Source organism: Natrix helvetica (genome assembly GCF_964273705.1).
Source record: "Natrix helvetica genome assembly, chromosome: Z".
In the NCBI taxonomy this organism is placed as follows: domain Eukaryota; kingdom Metazoa; phylum Chordata; class Lepidosauria; order Squamata; family Natricidae; genus Natrix; species Natrix helvetica.
Window position 1 is genome coordinate 29,535,713 of NC_138554.1, and position 15,134 is coordinate 29,550,846.

The 15,134-nt window shown below is 37.0% G+C and overlaps 1 protein-coding gene across 1 annotated transcript; it reads left to right on the forward strand.

Moving 5' to 3' along the window:
• Nucleotides 1–4,776: 4,776 nt before the first annotated feature.
• On the forward strand, nucleotides 4,777–11,415 carry LOC309401359 (vomeronasal type-2 receptor 26-like; the record flags this gene model as incomplete). The annotated part of the gene is made up of 4 exons (XM_081970429.1): nucleotides 4,777–5,613; nucleotides 6,441–6,668; nucleotides 7,142–7,268; nucleotides 10,514–11,415. 4 exons carry the CDS (start codon nucleotides 4,777–4,779, stop codon nucleotides 11,413–11,415), a joined length of 2,094 nt encoding a protein of 697 aa, XP_081826555.1.
• Nucleotides 11,416–15,134: the final 3,719 nt, after the last annotated feature.

The following is a 15,134-nucleotide window of genomic DNA, read 5'->3' on the forward strand; positions in this document are numbered from 1 at the left end:
CGCAAGAAGGGCCAACAGAGACTGCTCCAAGCGCTCTCTGCCTTCCACAGCCTTGCAGAGTCCCAGCCCCCGTTGGGCTACCAGCTCCTCCATTGCACCCGATATTGGCCTTCCCTCAATCAGGCCAGCCTTTCCCTAGTAGCAATTCAAAATTCCCTGTCTCAAGCCCGCCAGCGGCCGCGCCACCCCGGCCCTGCCTACCTGCTCCTGAGTCTCCGCCTCCACCTCCGTCTGAGATAGGCCTTCAAGATGGCGCCCGGAGCTCCACTCCCTTCAGGGAGGAGCTCCCACGGACACCACCTCCTTCTCCGACGATCTGCCCAGTTCTGAGGCGTTCTGGGCGTGTCCGACGCCGCCCAGCCTATCTTAGCGACTACGCATGCTCCACTGTTACGCATGCGTCCTCGCTAGGGGGGAAGGAGTGTTATATTCTTTCCTCCCCGACTTACGACCGGGGATTTCCCCCTGTTGTCAGCCAGCAACAGCCATGCTGCGCCTTAGCCAATCAGGCGCGGCATGGCTGAAGGCGGGCTGATCTGCTCTCCTGATTGGTTCCTCGGCCTGACAGCTCTCCCTTAAATAGCTGTCAGGCTAAGGAACGGGTGATTCTCTCCTGTATTGTTCGTTGTAGTTAATTCAAATAAAATAGAGTTGGACGTTCCTCAGTGTGTCAAGCCTCGTCTTTCCCCACACTTCTTCAGAACCATTTCTCATTTTAAAAACAAGAAAGATTGAAGTAGGTGGGAATTTCTTTTGTTTTTTAAAAATTTTAATGGCTAAAAGTCTGAGTTATAAAATCATTCAAAAATTCCTCATCACTCATCCTTGCCAAATGTCCTAGTTTTTTTAAGAATTCAAGTGAAAACAATAATTGAACTCTTAAAAAGCATGATTTCTTCAGGTCTTCCCTAAGGAACTGAACACTGACTTAAAAATTACTTTCTTGTTTGTGCATCTAAACTACTATCTATCAAACTCCCATGGAAATTCAGTGCCCAACATCAACAAAAAAAGACTGATGTAAAATGTTGCTTCTCTTTCTTTCTCTTAAAATAGCGATACTATTTAGAGATCAAGAGAAACACGGCTGGCTTCTGGATCCCTGGGTTTGATCCTAGATAGATCGAGATTCAGACTTAAAGAGTCAAGATGTGTAAGTTGCAGAAATGTTAATGGCTTTGTTCTAGGAATAAGAGGGATTTTTTGAGCTTTGCCCTTGTAATGGGGATGGAAATTTTATTGATCTTAATACTAGTGTTGAGTGCCCCTGTGGTATGCCTGACTTACAGGTGCAGCATCTTTCATCCATATAGTCCATATCACAAGTACCATCACCCAGGAGACTTTATGGTAGGTGGAATTTCATCTCAAGTTGGTCCAGTTTCTGAAGACATTACCTTTGAAGATCGTCCCTCATCAGTATTGCCTGGACAGTTTATGTAAGGAATGTTATTGTTATTTGTTTCTATTTTACTGCACTTGTATTTGCTGAAACAATAGACTATAGCATTGCCATCACAAAATAATAATTAATTGACTTACTTGAAGTTAAGGAGATCCTCAGAACAGCATTCTTTCCTCAACCAGACAAAATTAAGTATGGAATATAATCAGCAAATTTCCAAAACGGAATACCTCCAAATAGGTGAGCTTCCACACATATAATCCTCAGTCATTGGTACACCTTCTGGGCAATATTGTGGGACAGACAGCTTGTGAGAGGATGATTTGAAGCTATTTTGCATTTTTCTGTATAATCCTCTTAAAATATGTACATCAATTAGTCTTGTATCAAATACCTCCTACAAGATCTTCAACCAACAATACGAAAGTGTCTGCAAGGGGACTGGGTGTATTTTTTTTTTTTTACAAAGTGACATTATATATATGGATTCCAGACATTCCCTGTGTTTTTCTCTGAAATCATTTGCATAATTTTTCTGCAGAAATATCTGAATAAATGATCTGAAGTCAATAAATGTTTGCTTCTTTTTCAATGTACACTTGTACATATATTAATTCTATATCCTGATTGCTGTTAATATACTATATCAGAAAGACAGAATTACTTGATGGGTTTTGCCTGCTATAGTATAAGTACTGATGAAAATATAAGAACACAATATCCTTCTGATGTGCAATACTACTCTAATTGTAGTGGCATTCCAAAGAATTACCAACACATCCTGGCTTTGGCTTACTCAATAAAGGAGATCAATGAAAACCTACAAATCTTACCCAATCTCACCCTGGGCTTCCATATTTATGATAGCCTTGACAAGGCTCAAATGACCTATCAGGCCACCATGTTACTTCTAGCAGCAACTGAGAGACTGGTCCCCAACTACCTATGTAACATCCACAATAAAGTCATAGCTGTTATTGGAGGACTGGATGCTGAAATCTCTCTTCATGTGGCAACTCTCTTGGATATGTATAAGATTCCACAGGTAGGCTGAACAACCTTGCATGTAAATGTCATGCTACTTATAGTGATCTACTTTCACAATGGAATTTTGTTTTGCAGCATTAGGTATTTTCAAGTAAATAGTTGAGAAGTTGGAAAATTTGACTTAAAAACAGATTTGTTTTTGTTCTAGGTTTGGGCTTACATTGTTCAATTATTTCATTTATTTCTAAATATTGGAAAAACGGTTGGCTTTTTTCAAGATTCAATCAAAATAAATCTCAGAAATTAATCTCTAATAAATTAAGATCTATTGTTACCACAGGGACCAACATTCAAGTGATTAATATAACATGCAATGTATTCAGTGATAATTTAAAGAGAAATTTCTTTCAAACAAGATGAACCAAGCTCTGCATATAGAAATATTTTTGTCATGTTCATTAATATTTTTGTAATTAATATGGTCAAAGAAAAATGGTTTGGAAAACTATCGATGTTTTCATTGTCTGTAAAATTTAATTGCATACTAATGAATAATTACTGTCTCCAATTAATTACAAAATATCCAGAAAAATGTCAAAGTTTTTGTTGGTGGATATGATTCCCAATCCCAAATATCCATTATGCGATAATTAAGGAGGATAACAGATCTGCCATGATTCAGTTCAGACTTTTTTGTATTTTTTCAACTGATGATTGCATTGTTTAATCTGAGTCCTTTTGGAGAAGGGCGGCATATAAATCCAATAAAACAAACAAACAAACAAAAAACCTACAATCTATTATATTTAGCTAAGATGTTACAATGTGAAAGCATTTTCTAAACTATTATTCTTATTCCTAAATTTGAAAAATCCTATGATATGCTCTCATCCTTTCAAATGTGGTTCCTGGACCAAAGAGTTTTTAAAAACACTTTTGAAAAAACATTTACCTATAATTTCTGAATGATGCATGTTTTTATGTGCAGCAAGAGCCATCATCCTCATTTCAGGAATTCAAGCATGCACATACATTAACTTGCAGAGACAACAATCAGTGTATTGATATGAAGGAAGAGTTAATGGATATTTATATATAGCAGTTTGACATATCAGTTTTTAGTATTGATTGTCCTTGCTCATCTTTATTGTTTATCTGGATGTTGATTAATAGGAACAAGAGAAGAGAAGATATTCTTAAAGCTGATTTTCTGCTTTTAACGTTCCATTGTTGTTTTTGAATGATATATAAGTAGAGTTTATTTCTCATGTTTATTTATCACTAATTTCTTCTAGAAGCTTTCTTACACTTGGCATAATATAAAATGTATACTACTTCCCAGATGAAGCTATCTCTGTTGTGAAATTAAAAGAATTTCATGTCTTTTGACTGCCAGCTGACAATACAATAATACAATACAATAGTAGAGTTGGAAGGGACCTTGGAGGTCTTCTAGTCCAACCCCCTGCCTAGGCAGGAAACCCTATACAATCATAAATATGTTCTATAAACATACTTTGTCAAACATGGTCAAGTCAAATCAATCAGATCAAATCTTTATTACATACTAGTCGTAGGCTAGTCCTTACATTACATGCTGTGACAAGATGCTTTGTCTTCTCAGCTAAAGAATCTTTGGGAATGCCTAGGAGGCTTTGAAAATATACTGTTATTTTGTGGGCTACAGAGATGCCCGAAGGTTTTAGTAAATATTTGATGGCTTCTGAAATGTTTAAAATGTATGACAGAGCTTTTTTCCCTCTGTGGATTGTAGTTACTGTACTCTTATTGGCTGTGGTTAGACATTTCCTTATGATTTTTTTATTCTTATATAGCAAAATATATTACCAAAAAACCCTTCTCTAACTTGAACTGCTTTGATTCACCATCAACTATAGAAATTTATACTTTTAAAAAAATGTACATCAATATACAAATCCCTTTGTCCATCTGCATGTTGAAAAAACTACCAGAAATACCTTTGCATGTGTACAAACAAGGATTATAACAATATACCTTCTTTTGAGATTTTGAAAATGTGGAACAGCAATTATACATCACCTACAAATCTACTGCTTGGTTTTAGATATATTCAGATCAGTAATTCCTCCAGATCTGGATCATCACTGAAGGGCAATCAACAGGCTTCCAACACCTTCCATGCAGTTATGCCTTCCACACATACAATTTCCAGGAATAGAAATTCAGGGAATTTTCATCTCAATGAGGCAGGCGAAGTTCTTTAAAAGGGTTGGTATGAGGATTATTAATTCAATATACTATATGTTGATTGTTTTGAAAATAATATTGAAAATGATCTGTAAGCGCTGCTCTTATCTCCTTGTCCTGTTTCTCTCTAGTTCATTTATGGCTCTGCTCCGATAATGAGTGATAAAACTCCAGGCCTTTCCTTTTATCAGATGGTTCCTCCAGAAGAACTTCAGTATAACGGGATTGTCTCTCTGCTCCTGCATTTTAACTGGACATGGATTGGAATCCTTATTGTGGACAATGAGCACAGCGAAAAATTTCTAAAAACAGCTATTCCTCTTTTTTCCAAAAATGGGGTTTGTGTTCCTTTCGTTTGCCGATTCCCCAAATTAACTGATTTCAGTAGAATTGATGGTTTGCTTGAGCAGGCAGCCAAAATCTATGATGTTATCATGGATAGTAAGGCGAATGCAGTGGTGTATAATGGAGAATCTTTTGCAATGGGAAATTTGTTATGGCTTCAGTATCTTCCAAATATAGAAGATGTGAAAAGTAAACCAAAAGGTATTGTTTGGATTATGACAGCACAGATGGAGTTCAGTTTAATCCCTCTTCAACGTGCTTGGGATCTCAAAATAATTGATGGTGCCCTTTCCTTCACCATGCATTCCACTGCTCTACCAGAGTTCAAATCGTTTGCTAAGAAACAAAACCCCTTCAGCGCAAATAAAGATACGTTCATTAAACAGTTCTGGCAAGAAGCCTTTGACTGTGTATTCCCAGATACAACTATGAGTGATATAGAGGAGAATATTTGCAATGGTAAAGAGAATTTGGAGAGCCTTCCTAGGACTCTTTTCGAAATGGAGATGACTGGCCACAGCTACAGCGTCTACAATGCTGTTCATGCAATAGCTCATGCTTTACATGCTCTGTCCTCCTCTAGAAATACTGAGAGATCAATGATGGGTAGAGTAGGAAGGAAGATTCAGAGTCAAGACTTCTGGAAGGTAATATCCTCATTAGGAAAAATACTATGATTGATAGGAACCCTGAAATTCTCTTTTGACTATTTTTTCCCATGTTTTACAATTAAAAAAATAAAATTATGCTTCCTTCATCATGCTGAACTTTATTTATTTCCTCTTTATCTTTGGTGTTGATTTCTATATGACTATTTTATACTGAATCATTTTGGGATTATTTTTCTTTTATATATCTCATAATTCTATGAGATTTTAGAAAGCTTATTTTCCAACTCCTGTGATTCTTATATCTGTTTTTCTATGTGTCTTCATAATTCTCTGATCAAGAAGTCAGAATCACTCTAATGTTTTTCTGTTAAGCAAAATATTAGGGGAAAGTCAGGGGGACATTAATCATAATCCTAATGTCTGTCTCATTTTTGAACAAAAATAATTTGGGCTCTCCTGTTGATTCTTTTAATTAATATCCTTAATTCTATTTTGTCTTCGATTTCAATGTAATGAGGTGGGGGAAAGGAATACAATTAAATCTATTATATTGTGAAAAGTATCAACATGGAGACTGGTAAGGTAATTTAGTCTTTCTAAATAGTAATAATACTTAGACTTACATACCACTTCATAGTGCTTTTATAGCCCTCTCTAGGCGGTTTACAGAGTCAGCCTATTGCCCCCAACAATCTGGGTCCTCATTTTACCCACCTCGGAAGGATGGAAGGATGAGTCAACCTTGAGCCGGTGAGATTTGAACTGCCGAACTGCAGCTAGCAGTCAGCTGAAGTAGCCTGCAGTACTGCACTCTAACCACTATGCCACCTAGACTCTTATTTGCATTTTTCCTTTCAATTTAGTTCCACTATTTTTTGAGAAATGTTGCTTTTAACAATGGTGCTGGGGAACCAGTATCCTTTGATCAGAATGGGATTGTGGCAACTGGATTTGATATTCTAAACTTGATAGCTTTCCCAAATAATTCATTTCTTCACATGAAAGTTGGAAATGTCGATCATTCAGCATCTCCAGATAAAATATTAACCATCAATGATGACATAATTACATGGCACAGCTGGTTTAACCAGGTAGGATTTGATTATTGTATTTGATTCTGAATAAACATGTTTTTTTTTACTGATATGTAAATTCATATTATTGGACAAAAGGAAATTCTTATATAAAGCTTTCAGAATAGCAGCTTCTAGGTCTCATTATCATATGTGAATATCTGTTAAATAAAGATTTAATAGTTTTCGTTTTTCATTTGTGAAACTTCATATTTCTTGATGTAATAATAAGTAATAATAAGACAATAATATTTCATTCCCAGCCCATTTTTGCCATAGAGTAGGAATCCAGGGTTTTTTGTCTTTGCCCAACTCACGGTTGCACTTATTTAATCTAGAAGTAAGTATATATCATTGAGCTTGTACAATGTAAAAATGTTTTCCAAGTGATTACTCCTATCCATGATGCCCATGACATGCTTTCATCATTTCAAATGTGGACATTGGAATAAAAAGCCTCCAGACATATACATTTCCTCTTTAATTTCCAGGTAATACCCATCTCTGTCTGCAGTGAGAGCTGTTATCCTGGTTCCAGCAAAAAGGTGAAGGAAGGAGAGGCATTTTGCTGTTATGACTGTCAGCCATGCCCAGATGGGAGGGTTTCAATTGAGAATGGTAAGAGATGTTCATCACCTCCTGATTTTATTTCCTAAAGAAAGAAATTTTGATAAAATTGAACATGGCATCAGCCTCTGTATTACACACAACATATTTTCTAAATCTGTGGGTTCATCATTTCAGTTCTTATGAATATTCAATTAAAAATGATCATTAAGGATGATAATAATCATGACTAAATTAGGTTACCAGCTTTTCATTTAACATTATGAAACATCACTGCAATTGTGAACCCATTTTAAATCATTTTTCCATATCTTCTACAGCCCTGGTCTCCTGGACTATAATTATTGACATACCGTATTTTTCAGAGTATAAGATGCACCTTTTTTCCTCAAAAAAGAGGCTGAAAATCTGGGTGCGTCTTATACATCGAATACAGCATTTTTTGCCTCCCAAAGCCCTGCTCCTTCACCAAAATGGCTGTGCATACCCTTATGGGGGCTTTCTGAGAGCTCCTTGGAGCTGGGGAGGGCAGAAATGAGCAAAAAAGTGGGCGTTTTTTGTCCCCCCCCCCCCAGCCCCGAGCAGCACTCTATAAGCCTCCATAAGGCTTTATTTTGATGGAAAATGGCCTGTTTTTTATCATTTTGGGGGGTCCCATCCCCCAGGACCTATCTGCAAGCCCCCCCCCAAGGCTATTCATGCTTTTTTTTTTAAAAAGAAATGGGCCCATTTTCGTGAAAAACGGGCCATTTTTGGGAGGCTTGCAGAGTGCAAAACTTTTTTTTCCTTTTGGAAAGCTCTTCAACTGATTGATGAGAATTACATTGATCAAGTGCTGTGCCAGCAGAAACAAAGAGATGTTGCAGATTGTCAGTGATTTCCTTCTCCAGCACATGGATAAATACAGCTGGAAACATCTACCTACCTACCTACTCTCTCTCTCCCTACTTACCTACTGCATTTATCTCTCTCTTTCCCTCCCTCCTTCCCTCTATCTACCTACCTACTCTCTCTCCCCCTACCTACCTACTGTATTTCTCTCTCTGTCTCTGTCCCTCTCTATCCCTCTATCTACCTACCTACTTTTTTTAAATTTGTCTCTTCAAAACCTTGGTGTGTCTTATACTCCAGTATGTCTTATACTCCAGAAAATATGGTACATAATTAATATTGTGAAACTAATAGAAGTCCAGTAGATATGGAAAGTAATTCAAAATTTAAATTTATTTATTTATGATAAGCACCATTAAATAATAAAATGAGCAATAAAAAAGAGTAAATACAATTAGTATCAAGAAAGAGAAGTGTGCAGTTATATATTAGCAGTCATAAAATAAATCAAATATGATATGCTCTAAGCAATTTACTACACTATTACCTTGATTATTAATCTAATGCTAATAAAACCAATAGAATACAATTAATTAAAATATATGTTCTCTAGAAATTATTGTAAAATAACTAAGCAAAGTATTTGTATCGTCAAAAAAAACCTACAAACATTCCTAATATACTGTATTTTTAAAACAGATAAATAAACATAAGACTCAGTCATAATCCTTGGATTATGCTAGACCTTTCATGAAACATGTATTCATTTTCACCAATGCTTCACTTCAATCATACACTGTTGTTTTCACATTTAGCAACCAAATTTAAGTCCAAAATTTTATAAGTGTTCCATTATTCAACCGTTTTTATTATGTACTGTATTTTTCAGAGTATAAGATGCACCGGAGTAAAAGACACACCAAGATTTTGAAGAGGCAAATTAAAACAAAAAGCACTCTGCAGACCTCCCAAAAATGGCCTCTTTTTTGCAAAAATGGGCCTTTTGTTGTCAAAAAGAAAAGGGCATGCATAGCCTTTAGGATGCTTGTAGAGTGGTCCTGGAGGCTGAGGGGGGCCAAAAACAAGCAAAGAAATGGCCCATTTTCACTCATTTTTGCCTTCCCCAGCCCCCAGGAACACTCTGAAAGCCTCCTAAAGGCTCTGCACAGCCATTTTTGCAAAGGGGTGGGGTTTCGGCAAAAAAAATGCTGTATTCAGTGTATAAGACACACCCAGATTTTCACCCTCTTTTTTGAGGGAAAAAGGTGCGTCTTATACTCCAAAAAATATGGTGCTTCTTTTTTATCAACAAAGTTACAATAAACCCTCTTGTTCACATACTGTCAAATCCTTAGAAGCCAAGAGTATCAGAAGACTAAAACCACTTGAACTTCTGATTGATGTTTATCACTAATAGATTAAAGGAATAAAATCTTGAAAGCCTAACATCATGATTCTCCATATTAATTTATAACTACTGTAATTAGGTAAAAGGTGGCTCAGCTGCTAAGATGCTGAGCTTGTTCATCAGAAATGTCAGCAGTTCAGTCGTTCGAATCCTACCTCTATGTACTGGAGTGAGCTCCCATTATTTGTCCCAGCTATTGCCAACCTAGCAGTTCAAAAGCATGTAAATTTGCAATAGAAAAATAGGGACCATCTTTGGTGGGAAGGTAACAGCATTCCATGCACCTTTGGCATTTAGTCATGCCAGACACATGACCATGGAGACATCTTCAGACACCCCTGGCTCTTTGGTTTTGAAATGGAAATGTGCACTGCCCCCTAGAGTTGGGAACGACTAACATGCATGTGCAAGGGGAACCTTTACCTTTGTCTAATTAGGTATAAACTGAAATCTTTTATTTAATGGACTATCACCCCTCCTCTTTTTGTACTCAGGGTCTGTTAGACATTCTACGATACTACTCCTCTCATTAGACTCACTCTATTTCCATTGTGAATTTTATGATTCCCTACATTGCCACGGCACAGGGGAGAGGTAGATGTATGTCCTTAAGGACAGCAGAAAGTCTGAAAGAAAAGAAACTGTTCTACCTGACTCTGAAACAGCAACTTATAAGAAGGATATAGCAGTAAATAAAGTGACCTTTTCTCCTGATGATCAAAATCTGGCAAGGCAAGGGGCAGTTAAAGAAAATTTCAGATGGAACTTTGGAATCATTTCCTACAGTATATGAGACACTGGATACTGCAGGCCTTCAAGAAAGTGGAAAAGATCTGGCTTATCTCCCAGACACTGAAGCAGAATGATTAGTCACTATTTTATGAGAATACTACAAAACTAGCATGAGAATTACATTTAAAGGATATTTTGATCATCTTAATATTATATAGATTACTGAACATAAAGATTATATAATTATAACTATAGTTATAAATTAACTTTATTATTATGCAGAATATGTATGAGGGGAAAAAATCACGTATTTTTTCTTTTTCAGACAGAAATGAATGTTCAAGGTGTGAAGACAACTTCTATCCAAACAAGAAACATAGTTATTGTATTCCCAAACGTATTAGTTTCTTAACCTACAAAGAACCATTGGGAATCAGTTTAGCGTGTCTTGCACATTCTTTATCTTTGACTACTGTTCTTGTGCTTGGAGCATTTATAAGGCACCATGACACTCCCATTGTGGTTGCCAACAACCGGGACCTGACTTACACTCTCCTCATCGCCCTCCTGCTCTGCTTCCTCTCAGCGCTGCTATTCATTGGCAAACCAGGAAAGTTTACCTGTCTCCTAAGACAAACAACTTTTGGTGTGGTTTTCTCAGTGGCTGTTTCTTCTGTTTTGGCAAAAACCATCACAGTAGTTCTGGCTTTTATGGCCACCAAACCAGGATCCAGGATGAGAAAATGGGTGGGGAAAAAATTAACTAATTGCATTATTGTTTCCTGCTCCCTGATCCAAGCAGGCATTTGTACTCTGTGGTTGACATTCACTCCTCCATTCCCAGATGTTGATATGACCTCAGTGACTGAAGAAATTATCCTACAATGTAATGAAGGCTCTGTGACCATGTTTTATTGTGTCCTTGGCTACATGGGTTTCTTGGCTCTTGTCAGCTTCACTACAGCTTTTCTTGCCAGGAAGTTACCTGACAGTTTTAATGAAGCCAAATTCATCACCTTCAGCATGTTGGTCTTTTGTAGTGTTTGGTTGTCCTTTGTCCCAGTGTACCTGAGCTCCAAGGGGAAATACGTGGTGGCTGTGGAGATCTTTTCCATCTTGACTTCTAGTGCTGGGCTTTTGGGTTGCATCTTTTTCCCCAAATGTTATATCATTGTGTTTCGACCTGACCTAAACAACCGGGAGCAACTAATGAGGAAAAAGGACTGATTAATATAATCACCCTTTTGTTCTCTTTCAAATTTTAATATAAATGTTTCATTCTTATACAATTAAAATATTCATAAACGGTGCCTATCAGATAGTGATTTATATAATTTATTTGCATTTTCTAAATATTCTAATATTTACTTAAAGAAGAATGATGCATCCAATGTTTTTATCTGTTTTTGATGCTTTATTTTGTTTTCAATATTTTTCTGAAGAGCAATAACTTTTTGTCCCATTATTAATTATTTACTGATGATAAGGAATTTCAGTGACTGTACTGTTAGTATAGAATTATGTATCACCTTTATAGAATTTATCAGAAGCCAATTGCTGACGTGCAAAGGAGTTGCAAATGGTTTAAATTCTGGATCTAAAGTCTAACATATCATTTTTACTAACTCTGTAACTATCAACTATGAAGTACAGCAACGTGCCTATTGCCTATAGTATAATCAATTCAAGATTCTCTCTGTATCAGTGACAGCCAGACAGCTGGATAATTTCTCAGCAACAACAATGTCTTCCCTCTGTATGTAGTAGTTGGAAGGACTTGACATCTTGATATCAGTTTCAAAGAGGCTGCCAATTATTATTAGTTACTTAATTACTGCTTTATTGGAATGTGGAAAGACAGATGTGGCCAAGACATGCTGCCTAAGGATGGTCAAATAAGAGACAGCATAGCTCATAGTTGCACAGTGGGCAGAGCAAGAGGCTCGGAAGGGACCTTCCTTAAATGATGGTGGAAGAATTGTATTTGCCGACTTGCAAAGTTCTGTTAATGTAGTTTTATAATAAAATAGAATTAGTTTATCTAGTTGTGTTTTCCTCTCATCTGAGCTCACCCTTCAGAAATAAACACAAATTCAGGTGGATTTCTTGCCTTAAACTGTATATCACCTAGCTGTACCAACAGAACAGAGTCATTTACCTACACAGTTCCACTCCTGCCTCCCCATGCTCTCAATAGGAGAACAAGCTTTACATGAAAGCATAGTAGCCACAATCTGGAACATTAGCCACTGTAGCCTATGAACTCTTTGTTAACCTTTAGATTGTTAATTGCTTAATACATCTACATTAGCTTGTAAACTCATTGTAGGTATTGAACAGCAAAAGCTTATTTGGTTGTCATTTATATCAGCAACCTCAGCGTTTATTTAATAAATTTTATTGATTGAATGTTGATTGAAGTTTCATTTTGGACTCTCCAAAATAAATCCATAGCACTTGATGCTATTTGTACTGTCACTCTAAAGTCCTTAGTTCATGGCAATGGACACAATACATTTGGTTGCAATATGTGTGTCCATTCATTCTTGAAGTTGGAAATTGGCAGACAAGAGTCGCTATGTAGTTCTAGATCTGCAAGCAAGGTTAAGGGGAGTATTATCCTACAATAACTGAAAAGCTGCTTGTTTGTACATAACCTTAGACATTGGACCAATAAATAAATGTATTCTATACAAAATGTAACCTAACCTAAATATGTTTTTGTTGAAATTGGCATATAGAATAGGAAAAGGCACCACTCCAGAGGTAGGTTGCTGCTGGTTCGGCCTGGATCAGGAACCAGTAGTGGCAGTGGTGTGAGGCTCCACCCATCCACCAGTAAGCTTCTACGCATGTGTTGCATGTGAGAGTGCATGTACTAACATGCACAGCATGCATGTTTGCATGAGCAAACCGGTAGTAAAACAAATAGCAACCCACCACTGCAACACTCCATTGAAATAGCACTTTACCTTTTTTAATGAACATTTGCAGTGGAGGGGAAGTGAGTGAATGAATGAGAGAGTCTCTGTTTCAGTTTCCTAACAGGAAAAATAAATATAGGCAAGAATAGCAAGGACTGGAGTGTGATGAGAAACTCTTATCATACTCATGGGTTTTAGAGGTTCCTAGGTCCTTCGTGGCTATTCTTTGTTTCAAGTCCAAACTGGGGAAATAAATGAGGAAGTCTGAATCCTGGAACTTACAATGATTGCTCTGTTCAGGCTAGAAAGTCAAGCTCATTGCAAGTGCATATAGGTTAGGCCTAAGGAAATTGTTAAAATGCAAAGAAAATGGACTGGAAACAATGTTTAATTCAACAAGGGACCAGCATTAAAGCGATATTCCCTCTTTCACAAATGAGGATGCCCCATATATGTCACAAATCAGCAATATATTGGGTCAAAGTCACCATCAGCAAGCAAAAGGAGCTCTGAAGGAAAGACATTCATGTCTCTTGACTCACAGCTAAAGAAATGCAAAAGTTTGGCATCAGCTCTAGGAGTGTTCTAGGCAGAGGTAGGCTAGTTGCTGCCTATTCAATGATTAAAGGAATCTCACTTATATTTTGTTAAAGATATCTTGCAGTTATAAAAGAGATTGCATTCCAACTTGACAAATATGGAGAACACTCTCCAGCATTGCAACTGAGGCAAGATAACCCACGTCATGCACTTTGGTAGCTTTTGCAAGTTGCTCTGGGGAATTCCATACTTCCTTTGCTCTGATGAACACTCATAATATTAAGAACATTGTCTAAAAGCAAGGGCCAAAAAGTAGGCTCAGCCTCCTTCTCATCTTTCCTACTCCCTGGACTAAGGAATTTCTTTTGTATTTCTTTCGCTCTCATCCATATTGCCAGGGTCTGTTCGACATTCAGTCAGTTGGCATCACCTGCGCTGCTAGTCCACAGGCAAAAAGATACAGATTTTCATTGTACAGCTGAGTCAAAAGGGGCATCACTTTTCTACTTCTATATCATTACCATACTTTCCAATCACTTTGCTGGCTGCTGGTGATATTGCACCATTTTGTTAAATTGCAAAAGTTCAACTTTCCCTTGGTGAGTGGATTGGATTGGTCCAGGATTCTACGGCTACCATGCAATAAGGGACTCACTGACCCAACCTATTAAGGGCCTACACATATGAGAGCACACGTACAATATGCAGGTTTTTCTTGGGCCTATGTTTCATGAACTTTGGCATGGATATCACTTCTGACTTCTGGGGAATTTTGGGATGTGACTTATCTTCCTAGTGGAAAAGCACCTATTAGCAAAGTTCACCTTCATGGATCCTGAGCATTTTCAGAGCAGCAGATTTTCCTGAAAGTCTGTGGGCAGTTCATTCTGGGTAGAATGTTCTTTAAAGGACAATGTCTTGTTGAGAGTAACCCTAGGTATTTGGGATATTTGTTATGAGCAAGAAGTGTAGTCTCAAACTGTATGTTTGTTTAAACAGAAATGCTTCTTATTTATATTTCAATAAATCATTTGGTGATCCCCATTTACATGTAAAAAAATGTACACAAAAGGTATCAAAGTGTGCCAAAATGTACACAAAGTTCCAAAATGTACATAAAATTTACAAAAAATGTACATAAAATTTACAAAAAAATGTACATAAAATTTACAAAAAATGTGTCCATGCAAAATTGGCTCATATAAGCAAATTAGAATAGTAAGCAAGATTAACACCTCAAACAACTGATGAAAATCTAAAGCACATATCTTGGTTTCATCAATTGCCCATTATCACCATTATCCCTCAAAATATGTGTGTTGCTTTCAGTCATTCAGATATTCCCTATTCCTGATCTTGTCCAATGTCCTAGTAGTCCATATAACAATAGGGAAGAAAACAATAGTTCAATTCTGAAAAACATAATTTCTTCAGGTCTTCCATAAAGGAATTCACACTTAATAATTACTTTCTTCTTTCTAC